This window comes from Ranitomeya imitator, chromosome 3, assembly GCF_032444005.1.
Source record: "Ranitomeya imitator isolate aRanImi1 chromosome 3, aRanImi1.pri, whole genome shotgun sequence".
Lineage (NCBI taxonomy): Eukaryota > Metazoa > Chordata > Amphibia > Anura > Dendrobatidae > Ranitomeya > Ranitomeya imitator.
The window spans coordinates 373,777,998-373,792,774 of NC_091284.1; the positions used below are offsets into that span (position 1 = coordinate 373,777,998).

Here is a 14,777-nt window from a genome sequence, read left to right on the forward strand (position 1 = left end):
TAACTTTATTTGTTGCTGTCAGACAACTTACACGGTGAGCTATAACTTCAGTATGATTTCAATATCCCTTTACAGGTTAGTGAGACCACAAGGAAAATCAGGCACAATGTTACACATTCTGTTTTCTGTGGCACCAAATCACAGAGATGCCACACACGCAGGACTGTCACTCAAGCACAAATGTCAATATTAATCTCCCACTGTTTTTTTTTGTTGTTGTTTTTTTCAGGGAGACTTTAGAAACAAAATAAAATAAAATGATTTTTTCTGGAAGAATTTAGAAACCAAATAAAATAAAATGATTTTTTCAGGGACAATTTAGAAACCAAATAAAAAAAAAAGGCTTTCTATGGCCCACAGAGTGAGAGATGGCACACACAGGAGTCAGGAGTGGCACACAAGCCCAGATGCCAATATTTTTCTCCCACAGATTGATGTAGTGATTTTTTCAGGTAGATTTTAGAACCCAAATCAAGCAAAAAAATAAATAGGCTTTCTATGGCCCACTGAGTGAGAGATGGCACACACAGGAGTCAGGAGTGGCACACAAGCCCAGAGGCCAATATTTTTCTCCCACTGATTGATGTACTGATTTTTTCAGGTAGATTTTGGAACCCAAATCAAGCAAAAAAATAAATAGGCTTTCTATGGCCCACAATTTGAGAGAGAGTGAGAGAGATGGCACACCCAGGAGTCAAGACTGGCACACAAGCAGAAAGGGCAATATTAATCTCCCACTGTTTTTTTTTTTTTTCAGGGAGACTTTAGAAACAAAATAAAATAAAATGATTTTTTCAGGAAGAATTTAGAAACCAAATAAAATAAAATGATTTTTTCAGGGACAATTTAGAAACCAAATAAAAAAAAAAGGCTTTCTATGGCCCACTGAGTGAGAGATGGCACACACAGGAGTCAGGAGTGGCACACAAGCCCAGAGGCCAATATTTTTCTCCCACAGATTGATGTAGTGATTTTTTCAGGTAGATTTTAGAACCCAAATCAAGCAAAAAAATAAATAGGCTTTCTATGGCCCACTGAGTGATAGATGGCACACACAGGAGTCAGGAGTGGCACACAAGCCCAGAGGCCAATATTTTTCTCCCACAGATTGATGTAGTGATTTTTTCAGGTAGATTTTAGAACCCAAATCAAGCAAAAAAATAAATAGGCTTTCTATGGCCCACTGAGTGAGAGATGGCACACAGAGGAGTCAGGAGTGGCACACAAGCCCAGAGGCCAATATTTTTCCCCCACTGATTGATGTAGTGATTTTTTCAGGTAGATTTTAGAACCCAAATCAAGCAAAAAAATAAATAGGCTTTCTGTGGCCCACTGAGTGAGAGATGGCACACAGAGGAGTCAGGAGTGGCACACAAGCCCAGAGGCCAATATTTTTCTACCACTGATTGATGTAGTGATTTTTTCAGGTAGATTTTAGAACCCAAATCAAGCAAAAAAATAAATAGGCTTTCTATGGCCCACTGAGTGAGAGATGGCACACACAGGAGTCAGGAGTTGCACACAAGCCCAGAGGCCAATATTTTTCTCCCACTGATTGATGTAGTTATTTTTTCAAGTAGATTTTAGAACCCAAATCAAGCAAAAAAATAAATAGGCTTTCTATGGCCCACTGAGTGAGAGATGGCACACACAAGAGTCAGGAGGGGCACACAAGCCCAGAGGCCAATATTTTTCTCCCACTGATTGATGTAGTTATTTTTTCAGGTAGATTTTGGAACCCAAATCAAGCAAAAAAATAAATAGGCTTTCTATGGCCCACTGAGTGAGAGATGGCACACACAGGAGTCAGGAGTGGCACACAAGCCCAGAGGCCAATATTTTTCTCCCACTGATTGATGTAGTGATTTTTTCAGGTAGATTTTAGAACCCAAATCAAGCAAAAAAATAAATAGGCTTTCTATGGCCCACTGAGTGAGAGATGGCACACACAGGAGTCAGGAGTGGCACACAAGCCCAGAGGCCAATATTTTTCTCCCACTGATTGATGTAGTGATTTTTTCAGGTAGATTTTAGAACCCAAATCAAGCAAAAAAATAAATAGGCTTTCTATGGCCCACTGAGTGAGAGATGGCACACACAGGAGTCAGGAGTGGCACACAAGCCCAGAGGCCAATATTTTTCTACCACTGATTGATGTAGTGATTTTTTCAGGTAGATTTTAGAACCCAAATCAAGCAAAAAAAATAATAGGCTTTCTATGGCCCACTGAGTGAGAGATGGCACACACAGGAGTCAGGAGTGGCACACAAGCCCAGAGGCCAATATTTTTCTCCCACTGATTGATGTAGTGATTTTTTCAGGTAGATTTTAGAACCCAAATCAAGAAAAAAAAAATAGGCTTTCTATGGCCCACTGAGTGAGAGATGGCACACACAGGAGTCAGGAGTGGCACACAAGCCCAGAGGCCAATATTTTTCTCCCACTGATTGATGTAGTGATTTTTTCAGGTAGATTTTAGAACCCAAATCAAGCAAAAAAATAAATAGGCTTTCTATGGCCCACTGAGTGAGAGATGGCACACACAGCAATGCAGCTATCAGGGAGCCTTCTATGGCAGCCCAATGAGCTACAGCACTGAGAAAAAAAAAAATTGTAGCTTCCACTCTCCCTGCACACCGAAGATGGTGTTGGACAGTGGAAATCGCTACAGCACAAGCGGTTTGGTGGTTAATGGACCCTGCCTAACGCTATCCCTGCTTCTGACGAAGCGGCAGCAACCTCTCCCTAAGCTCAGTTCAGCAGGAGTAAGATGGTGGTCGGCGGGAACGCCCCTTTATAGCCCCTGTGACGCCGCAGAAAGCAAGCCAATCACTGCAATGCCCTTCTCTAAGATGATTCCAGAATTCGCGGCAGACTGTGCCCATCGCTGATTGGTCGAGGCAACCTTTATGACATCATCGTCGCCATGGCAACCATTATGACATCTACGTCGATACTGTGCCCGTCGCTGAATCAGAAACGTGGGATTTCTACGTCCTTTATGACATCATTGTCGCTGTACCCGTTGCTGATTGGTCGAAGCTTGGCGGCCTCGACCAATCAGAGACGCGGGATTTCTACGTCCTTTATGACATCATCATCGCTGTGCTCATCGCTGATTGGTCGAGACCTGGCGGCCTCGACCAATCAGAGACGCGGGATTTCTACGTCGATGCTGTGCCCGTCGCTGATTGGTCGAGGCCTGTTGGCCTCGACCAATCAGAGAGGTGAGATTTCCAGGACAGACAGACAGGCAGACAGACAGAAAGACAGACAGACAGACAGAAAGACAGACAGACGGAAAAACCCTTAGACAATCTTCTATATATATAATTGTCTAAGGGTTTTTCCGTCTGTCTGTCTTTCTGTCTGTCTGTCTGTCTGTCTTTCTGTCTGTCTGTCTGTCTGTCCTGGAAATCCCACCGCTCTGTGCCTCAGCAACGGGCACAGCGACGATGATGTCATAATGGTTGCCATGGCGATGATGATGTCATAAAGGTTGCCTCGATCAATCAGCGACGGACACAGTCTGCCGTGAATTCTGGAATCATCATTGTCCATATATTACAGGGACATGCATATTCTAGAATACCCGATGCGTTAGAATCGGGCCACAATCTAGTCTATATATATAATTGTCTAAGGGTTTTTCCGTCTGTCTGTCTGTCTGTCCTGGAAATCCCGCGTCTCTGATTGGTCGAGGCTGCCAGGCCTCGACCAATCAGCGACAAGCACAGCATGGCGACGATGATGTCATAAAGGTTGCCTCGACAAATCAGCGACGGGCACAGTCTGCCGTGAATTCGCCTCGACCAATCAGCGACGGGCACAGTATCGATGTAGATGTCATAATGGTTGCCATGGCGACGATGATGTCATAAAGGTTGCCTCGACCAATCAGCGACGGGCACAATCTGCCGCGAATTCTGGAATCATCATTGTCCATATACTACGGGGACATGCATATTCTAGAATACCCGATGCGTTCGAATCGGGCCACAATCTAGTCTTATATATAATTGCCTAGAATACTACTTCCTGCAATTTGTGCCAACTTCCGTGGCTTTGTCCGGAGCTAATGTCCGGAGCTAATGTCCGGAGCTAATGTCCGGAGATAAGTGACGTCAACAGTGTCCAGTGTCTGATTGGTTGCCGCCTGCTGCGAGCGACCAATCAGAAACGTGCCGTACTGTGACACACTCCGCCCGCCATTTTGGTGTGATTTTTGAATTTTTACCTCACAGCAAGTTTCTACTGCGTGGAGGCGGGCCCAGTGACGTTGCTCTTCAAGCTCCTGCCGAATTTCAAGTATATATGGATTCTAGACTCCCGATTCTTTAGAATCGGGCTGCCATCTAGTTATATATATAATTGTCTAAGGGTTTTTCCGTCTGTCTGTCTGTCTGTCTGTCCTGGAAATCCCGCCAGGCCTCGACCAATCAGCAACGGGCACAGTATCGACGTAGATGTCATAATGGTTGCCATGGCGACGATGATGTCATAAAGGTTGCCTCGACCAATCAGCGACGGGCACAGTCTGCCGCGAATTCTGGAATCATCATTGTCCATATGCTACGGGGACATGCATATTCTAGAATAGACGATGCGACCAATCAGCAACGGGCACAGCGACGATGTCATAAAGGACGTAGAAATCCCATGTTTCTGATTCAGCGACGGGCACAGTATCGACGTAGATGTCATAATGGTTGCCATGGCGACGATGATGTCATAAAGGTTGCCTCGACCATTCAGCGACGGGCACAATCTGCCGCGAATTCTGGAATCATCATTGTCCATATAATACGGGGACATGCATATTCTAGAATACCCGATGCTTTAGAATCGGGCCGCCAGGCCTCGACCAGTCAGCGACGGGCACAGCGACGATGATGTCATAAAGGACGTAGAAATCCCACGTTTCTGATTCAGCAACGGGCACAGTACCGACGTAGATGTCATAATGGTTGCCATGGCGACGATGATGTCATAAAGGTTGCCTCGACCAATCAGCGACGGGCACAATCTGCTGCGAATTCTGGAATCATCATTGTCCACATACTACGGGGACATGCATATTCTAGAATACCCGATGCGTTAGAATCGGGCCACAATCTAGTATGTTAATATTAATATTGACCAGAGTTAATTTCAGCCTAATGGTTCAGCCATCCACAACAGTCACAGTCTCTAATGTGACCCCTTAGGAAAATGAATTGCCCACCCATGATCTAAAACATTTTGAAAATGGCAATTCCTGACATGTGCAGTATGTGCCAAAGTTGCCAATTAGTATTATAATGCAATAATGATGGATGCACGGTCACATAATGTACCCATGAATGGCCAGTTGGGATCTGTGATCTGTTATATCTGCTGCACATTTAAAGCATGAAGGCATTAGGCCAGTTTCACATGATCTATTATGATTATCATGATATATTGAGCATTTCATCAGATCCAACTGTGGGTCCTCTTAGCATTCTAGAATTTGCAATATGGGGTTGCAAATTTAGCTTTACTCTATAGACAGCTAGGCAGTATTCATAAAAGACTTTAAAAAGGACAATCATTGTTACATATTTAGATGTTTTTTTTTTTAAATATTCTATTATACTATTGATCATACTTTGATATGGAAAGACTAGTCATTACTAAAGCTGGATTTATACTGGCTTATTGTCGTGTTCCGGGGAAGACTCATTTCCCAATAATCGGACAGTGTAAGCAGTCTCCCCATCACCCAACATACAAAGAAAATTTTCATTCCTTAGGTGAAATTATTTTCAACCAGGCCTAAAAATCATCTTTGTCTGCAGAACAAGTCTGTCACATTGAAATCTGTCACATAATTAGCAAAAATGTGGCAAGAATTAATTACATTTTGTTGAACCATTTTCTTTATAAATATAATTTGCTATGCTATTAGGTATGTATTCCAATAAAGAGTCTTACCTCCTCCATATCATTAGTCCTATTACCATAGAGAGTAGCACAATGAATCCTGCCACGGACACTATCACTATGATGATCAGCGGATTCTGCTCACTGGAAGCAAGTGCCACTACAATGCAAATAAAAAGACAGAGAGGAATACACATTTACTTCTTCATCACCCTATACATACTTCAACATACAAAAAAAACATTATGCAAATTAACACATTTACTTTAAATTAATTTCACATGGATAAGTCTTTAGTGAGTCAAGAACATTCATACAGACATGTTTATTATAACATATAAATTATGAATAAGCCTAACATTAAGTGAGAGAGTATGATTCAGCAAAATGTACAAATATATTATATTATATGTTCAAAAGTATGTAGACGCCACAACTATATGAGTTTGTTGAACTCCCTGTTCCAATGGTTGGGATAGGGTCACGTATGCTCAAGTTCATTCATTTTAAACTTGTCCAACCTGTCTTTATGAACCTCTTTTTGTACACTGGATTACAGTCATGGTGGATCAAAAAAGGCCTTCCGTAAAATGTCATCACAAAATGAAGAGCATGCAATTGTCTACATTGTCTTTGTATGCAGCTACATTTAGTGATTTTAGCCTTGCTGGTCTATCTGCAATCTTGCATACCCTATTGTCCAATTCTTTGCTGTACCACATGTCTACTTCAAAGCCAGCTCTGTTGCATCATCACCGCCAGTCCGTGCTGCAACATCCTGACTTATGGGGTAGAGAATCCTCCTCACCCGAGGACCACATATCACCTTCCTTCTCTTAGCCAAAAAGGATTCTTTCTTATTCTACAAGACTTAATGTAACAACCATGCATAACTCAGTCACTCATAGACTCAATTAGTCATTAATATTTCTCTGATTTCAATCAGAATTTACATATATTGGATGTCATATAGTTCTAATGCAAAAATATGGTGGTGTGTTCCATCATCTGTTGAATCACTGAGCTACTGTACTCTCCCCTAATAACATCTAAGATGCAATATCATACGGAGGCATGTAGAGTGCTCACCTGTGTAGTATGGAACGATTGTAATTAAGGTCTGTTTTTTCCGAAAACATCTCAACTTTCATATATGTGCATATCTCATATTGCAGCTAGGTTGAGGAGGGCTGATTGGCAGAACTAGCTACTCACTAGGGATAACCTTATCACTTGTGAAAATATTTGTAAATAGTATTTAAAGAGAAATTCGGGAGAGTAAATGACCTCTATGAATAAAGTTGATGTTGGTTAGAATTTAAGATGGTATTCTAATAATAAAAAGTAATAAGAACAAGCAACTGCCCAGGTGATCCCATAAGTTACTGTTAATAAATATAAAGCAATATGTTGCCCGCCAGGTAGGACCACGCTAACGAAAAAGGCATTTCAAAATTACTATACTGAAATAAGAAAGATATATTTCTTTGTACCGTGTTAGCCAGTAGATAGAAAAATATTTAGACGTGAGATTCCTCAGTGGTTGATACCTTTTAATGGCTATACTGAAATAATAATGAAATATTGTAATGTTGCACTCTGGCTTCTGTAGTACTCATATACGATGACTTGAAAAAAAAATATTCCTGTTTCTCACAAGGCCACATTAAAATGACGATGTCTGAATACTTTTCTTATTCATTAATTTTCTGCAACCCAACATTTGCATGAGCAGGTTCTAGGCAGCTACACTTTTTTCCATAAAAATTTTATTGGATTCAATTCATTCTGAAAATGTCTCTTGAGCAGTAAACGGATGCAATTTAAGGCCCCGTTAAGCACAATCTGTAAAATTCATACTGAGCAAGCTATCATTTCAACCTTTCATTTGTAACTGTGGTGTATGTTTAAATGGAAATCATCCTTTTCGTAGACAACAATATTTTTGTCATGCGTGTCACTGCCGTGGCTTTTTAACAAACAGTGTGTGAACCGCCGCCGTCGTGACTTTGGAGCCTTTTAATGGAACAAAATGAGAGGTTTTCAGACATACATACAATTTTGTCAGCAGATAAAAATCACTTGCCCCAACTAATGTGCTCTTTTCCAAAATGATATCAAATCCTTGCCTTAGTTAATCCACAAGCTCATCATACAGCTTGTTCAGTTCAGTCTACGAGGCCAACATTGGCTCTATTTTGCTAACTGGAACTGATGGAACTGCTTCTTCTTTTAACCTGTTGCTGCTCAATCAAAACATTGATATTTTATGTCTCATTGAATCAAGAAATATGCTACACGTTTAACAAAACATTAAGCTTGTTTAGTCCAGAAAAAAAGACAGCACTTGAACTGATAAGAAGCTCCTAAAATCAGAATTCCACAGACATTTGATGATTGTACATTGCAATAGTTATACAGCACTGTGCAAAACTTTAAGGCAGGTGCTAAGAAAATTCTGTACTGTAGAAGTGAAAGTAGTTTATTTGATTCAGTTAGCAAAGTGCAAATTGGATGAACAAAAAAAACATCTAAATCAAATAAATATTTGGTGTGCCTTCAAAACAGCGTTAATTGTTATAGATACCCTTACAAACAGGTTTTGAAGGAACTGGGAAGATAGTTCTCCAAAATAATATTAACAACCTAACCACAGATATTCTGTGGATGAAGGCTGGTGCAAATCGTTCTGACTAATGATGTTGTCCCAGTCAGAATTGATGTTGAAATCAAGACTCTTTCGGGTCCATATAAACATGTCCAGGTTTTCGTGTTCTTTATGCTGAAGACAGTTCTTGATGACAAAGGCTAAATGTTTCTTCTGCTACAGAATATATTTGGAGCCAATAAGATGCCTGATGGTATTGCATGATTGATAATATCTGACTGTATTTCTCAGCATTGAGGAAACCATTAATCCTGACCAAACTCCATTTGCTGAAATGTAGCTTCAAGCTTGCATGAAACTTCCACCAATCATCATTGTTACTTGCAGACATTTGTTATTGTACCACTATGCTGCCGTTTAGCTAAGAAACTGACTTTGTTTACCGCCAAATATTTCAAATTTTGATTGATCAGTCCAGAGCACCTGCGGCTAATTTTTTGCATCTAAAGGTACCGTCACATTAAGCGATGCTGCAGCGATATAGACAACAATGCTGATCGCTGCAGCGTCGCTGTGTGGTCGCTGGAGAGCTGTCACACAGACAGCTCTCCAGCGACCAACGATGCCGAGGTCCCCAGGTAACCAGGGTAAACATTGGGTTACTAAGCACAGGGCCGCGCTAAATAACCCGATATTTACCCTGGTTACCTAAAAAAAAAAAAAACACTTCATACTTACATTCCGGTGTCTGTCGCGTCCCTCGCAGTCAGCTTCCCGCACTGACTTAGAGGGCCGGCCATAAAGCAGAGCACAGCGGTGACGTCACCGCTGTGCTTTACGGCCGGCGCTCACAGTCAGTGCGGGAAGCTGACTGCGAGGGATGCGACAGACGCCGGAATGTAAATATGTAGTGTTTTGTTTTTTTAGGTAACCAGGATAAATATCGGGTTACTAAGCACGGCCCTGTGCTTAGTAACCTGATGCTTACCCTGGTTACCAGTGAAGACATCGCTGAATCGGCATCACACACGCCGATTCAGCGATGTCAGCGGGTGATCCAGCGACAAAATAAAGTTCTGGCCTTCTAGCTCCGACCAGCGATTTCACAGCAGGATCCTGATCGCTGCTGTATGTTAAACACAACGATATCGCTATGCAGGACGCTGCAACGTCACGGATCGCTATCGTTATCGTTCTAAAGTCGCTCAGTGTGAAGGTACCTTAAGTTCCCTTGTTTTCAAGCATGGTTGAGTTGTTTATGCTTATTTTCATGTTGATTGCATATATTAGCCACAATTCTTCCATGAATATCACGTCAGGACAGATTTTTTTCCAAACAGTAAATTAGTATGCTGGTTCCCACTGTTGCTGCCAGTTCTGAGCTGATGGCACTGCAGGACACCTTCCGATTTTGTAGGGAAGTTAGCATGACCTGTCTTTCATATGCTGCACTTAGTTTGCTTGGCTGACTCCATCAATGGTGCTCAAAGTGGCCTATTTCTCAATACTGAGAAATACAAACAGACATTTATCCATCATGCAACACTATGAGGGAGGCATTGTTTTGGCTCAAAAGTTATTTTCTGCAAAACAGCAACTTCAAACATACAGCCAATATCATTAAGAACTGTTTTCACCGTAAAGAATAATGAGTCCTGGGAATGATCAAATGCCATGCATAGAGCCCTGATGTCAAAATCATCAAGTCTGTCTGGGATTACATGAAGAGACAGAAGTATTTTTACAAACCTTTATCCACAGGAACTCTGTGGTTGGCTCTCCAAGGTGTTTGGAACAATTTCCCTTCCATGTTTCTTCAAAAACGGAGTGCAAGCCAACAAGACGAATTGATGTTTTATGCTGTTTTGAAGGCAACGCTCGTTGCACCATGTACTGATTTGATTTACATTTCATTTTTTTATTCATTTTACATTTTGTTAGTTGATAAAATTAAACTAGCAACACTTCTTTTTCACAAGCATTCTTACTCTGCAGCATTTTTTCCACATCTGCTGAAAACTTGTGCACAGTACTGCACGTTGTAGCTTCCATAGTGCCAAATAATGGCTGACAATGTTAACCTATGAATTGAAGGTGAATGTGTATATGCTCTTGTGTATATGCTACATCATACTCTTAATTTTTCAGTCAATACATTTTGCGAAGAGTGGGAAAAATATTGTGTACACATACAAAAAAATTGTAGGGGGCCTTTTGTTAGGTGTCGAGTTCCTGCCGCTGCACAGGGGGAATCTCAAACTATATCCACTGCGGTCTCCCATTCTTTTCCAGCCACAGTGCAACCTGCTCAGTGGAGATATCATTCCCAGAGTCTGGCTCAAGCTGACATTGTGCAACTGGTTACTGCTGCCTTTCCAGGCTCTGTCTTTGCAGCCAGTACTGATTAGCAGCAAGCAGGCCTTTCTGGGACTTAGTGCCGCTTTTCTCATACTGAGCATGCCCAAGGGACGACCTCCCATTGGAGGTCGGGAATCACATGCTCAGGTCCTGTTGCAATTACTATTGGACCATTTGGAAGGTCCCGGTCTGCTTCTAGTGTAAAAGTTTAGTATGGCCGCTCGGCCATGCGCTAGTGTAGACTTGTCAAATTGTATGTGTAGATAAATGTCTGTCGATGGATGAAAGCTCCTTAATTATTCCCATTCCTTGTGTTGATGACTGCTCGCAAATGGTGGAAGCTACCTAGCACCCGACAGAGCTACCTGCACACTCAGCATACGTTACAGTGTCTCTTTGCAGTGCCTGCCAGTGTAGCACCGTGCGCAGTCTCTGCACTTTCCTGACAGCCGGTCAGTGTAGGGTGGGAATTCCCGCTTGGACTCTGCATCAGACTCAGGGCGTCAGCAGGAGCGGGCTCAAAATCCACCGAGGGTCAGAGCAAGTCCAATCACCAGTTTAGTGGGGGTGATTCATAGGGATCCCACTAGTGTCTTTCAGCTGCACCCTGTGACTGCTAACAGGGCACAGGGTATTTGTGGCGACTCTGTGAAGCAAAAGAGTTCACTTCTATTCACACTGGGTGATGTCTAACCCACATGGGAGCAAGCGTTCATCCGTCATTACTCAGCAGCAGGTGCCTTCTCTGCACTGTGGACCCTGGACTGAGATCGCACCTCATATTCTCTATTACTATTATTTGGTGCATTCCGCCAGTCCTAACACCTTCAATGTAGCATCATCGTAAAGTGTGATTCAATTGCTGTAGCACATGGGTCTAATTGATGTATATTTTAGTAAACTAATATCCACCTATTCCAAAACGTGTGGTCTTAGTAAGCAGTGACACTGCTGTTTAATCAGTTCAAAAAATGGACTTGAATCTATGTTGGCACTGTGCCACTCAATTGGAACTTTACCACATATCTTCTGGACTTGTGAGAGCATAGTCCTTTTTTGGGGAAATTGCCATATCCCTCATCTAAAAGGTTTTATTCACAGATATTACATTTGACCACCCTTTCCTGTTTTCCTCCTCAATGTGACCCCAAGGGGGATGGGCAAGAACTCCTCTAAGCTGCATCTTCACCTATTGACTGCTGCTAGATTTTTGATTGCTTGATGCTTTAGAAAGACTTCTCCCCCATATCGACAGGAGTATTGCAGCCGGGTATGTGATGTGCATCAAATATTTTTTTTTCAACTACTCTAAATGCAAAAATAGATCTATTTAAAGCAGTGTAGGTTCCATGGGATTATTACTGGGTGCGACAAAATGAATATGTTTTATTTTTATCCTTCTTATCTTTTTCTACCTTCCCTAACTCTCCACTTCCCCTTGGTGGCATTGTCTTTTCTAACTCCCCTCAAAACTGATGATGCAAATCTATGAGGAATATCAAGTATATTTTTGTGGATAACCACGGATGGTACTCATTTCCAGCTAAGATATATGTGGGATCTTTGTGAATCCCTTATTATCTATGTATACACCGTGTTATTTTGTCTTTTACTGTTAAAATTTGTGAAAATCTTAATAAAAATGTCAGTGTTAAAAAAAAGAATGCCCCCACACCATGCTTTCTGACAAGGTACGCTGTAATTTTTTATTATTTAACATGTAATTTTTTCACAGTTTGAAGAGCACTAAAAATCTTTCTCCTTCAGCTACTCATATAATTTTTTTCTCCTTTTTCGTGATATAGAGTTCTTGTCCTTTTAAAGTTTGCAGGATTGTTTTTAAAATCACAAAAGACAACGTAAGTGCATTTTAAATAGTTGTTTCCCTTTCCATGAAAGTGATCTTTAAATATCGGACATTTTTTTCAGCTTTTTATTAATTTATTTTACACAATAGAGGGTCCTAAAAACATTTGAGGCCATTTCAGGATTTATGTATGCTTATTATAATAGCTGATTTACTCTGTAACTCATTCAGGACTGTGTATACAAACATCAGAAAGGCATAGGTGACAATGAATCCTCTCTGCTTCTCTAACATTTGGCGCCCCTCTCCTGCAGCTGCACGAACTCCATGCAGCTACTTTATCTACAATGACGTTAAAAGCCTTTCTTTCAGAATCATGAGTGAGCAAGCACAACGTTTTAGAGAAATTTTTATAAATGCTGGAAAAACCAACGATGGCCTTCAGTTCATACCATAACCTCCCGATGGCTGCACATAGATACATATAGCAGTACAGGGGATTAGAGGAAACCATTCTGAAGATTTGGGGTCCTGGGTTGTAATATGATCAAGGAAAGCATTTGCAAAGACTTTGTATGTTCTCCCCGTGTGTGTAGATTTCTTCCAGATTCTACAGTCAAAATGCATAACAATAGAGAATTTAGATTGTGAGCCCTTCTAGAGACAGTACATCATGACAAGGCCTGTAAAGCACTATGGTATGTGTTGGCACTACATAGGTTAGTTAAATAAATATAGCTTAGACATTTCATGACAGCGCACATTTAGGATATCCTATGAATAAACTACTATTTGATTGGTGGGGATACTGCACCCTATCTGGTCAGTACAATGACAAGGCTTTGGCTGTGCCTAACAGAGCAGCTTGTACTCTTCCATCTTAGTCAATTGACAAGTGTCTGTACCAGGCAGAGATATTAAGATGAAGTTGATGTACTTCTGTAAATGATGATGGAGCACAAAGGCTGACATGGTCACATTGAAGAGTGATGCACGTCATTGACATCAATGATGTTTGTGGCACCCTAATTAATGAGTCCAGTCACAGGCTTCAGCTCCAGAAAGGACAGTGCCAGAAGATCCAAAGACTATACAAGAGGTAATTCATCTATGTCAAATTTTTGGACAAGCGTTTCAAAGCATTTCCGGGATATCATATTTAACCATTTATTAATAGCTGTAGAAAGGGAGCTTTAGCTTGAAGGCGTTTTCCCATCTCCAAGATCCTATTCCAATATATAGTAGGAATAATAATAATATTACCAAAAGCCTCCAATTAGAAAAATAGTTTCGTTTTTTGATACTCTATGTCTCGTGTGCAGGGAAAGCAGGACCTTAGGTATCCATGGTTACGTCCACGGATAAAATTAGTTAGCTAGTTACAAGTGGTTGTAACCATGGACACCTAATGTCTTGCAGTGCCTGCACATGAGGAAAGAGACATAGCAAATAAAAAAAAAAGCTATACTACATTTCTAATTGGAGATATTTGCAAAGATTATTATTATTATTATTAAATCTACTACATATTGGGATAGGATCTTGGAGATGGGAATATCCCTTTAACTGGAGTGATTACTTTCTGCAGCACAGATATAAGTGACGTGCCATATGCAAATAGCTTCATAATAGCATGTGATTACAAAATTATGTATGCCTAATCTGTGAATGAAATGAAAAACAGATGGAGGTGCAGAATATGCCATAGATTTATATGGACATCATTGTAAATCCATAGTACAGTTGAATAGAGCCTTTAGTGCCCTGAAATATTAACCCCTTAATCCCATATGATGTAATATCCCGTCGAGGTGACCTGGGACTTAATTCCTAGTGACGGGATAGTACGTCATATGCGCCGCCGGGTGTCAGCTGACTATCGCATCACGGACCGCCCCTGGCACATTAACCCCCGACACACTGCAATCAAAGATGATCGCAGTGTCCTGGCAGTATAGGAAAGCATTGCGCAGTGCTCTGTAAAGTGTCAAATCAGCGATCTGACCCGATAACATGATGCCCCCCCGGGGCAATGTTATAAAATACAAAAAAAAAAATTCACATCTGTAAAAAAAAAAAAAAAAAATCCTAAATAAAGAA

General features: G+C 41.1%; 1 protein-coding gene across 1 annotated transcript in view; it reads right to left on the minus strand.

The window, feature by feature from the left end:
* The window catches only part of EPHA10 (EPH receptor A10), a 1,463,996-nt gene that overhangs the window by 273,025 nt on the left and 1,176,194 nt on the right, over positions 1-14,777 (minus strand). The window contains exon 8 of the mRNA XM_069756914.1: positions 5,956-6,064. Coding sequence (XP_069613015.1) covers positions 5,956-6,064 — 109 coding nt within the window. The remainder of the gene's footprint in view (positions 1-5,955; positions 6,065-14,777) is intronic.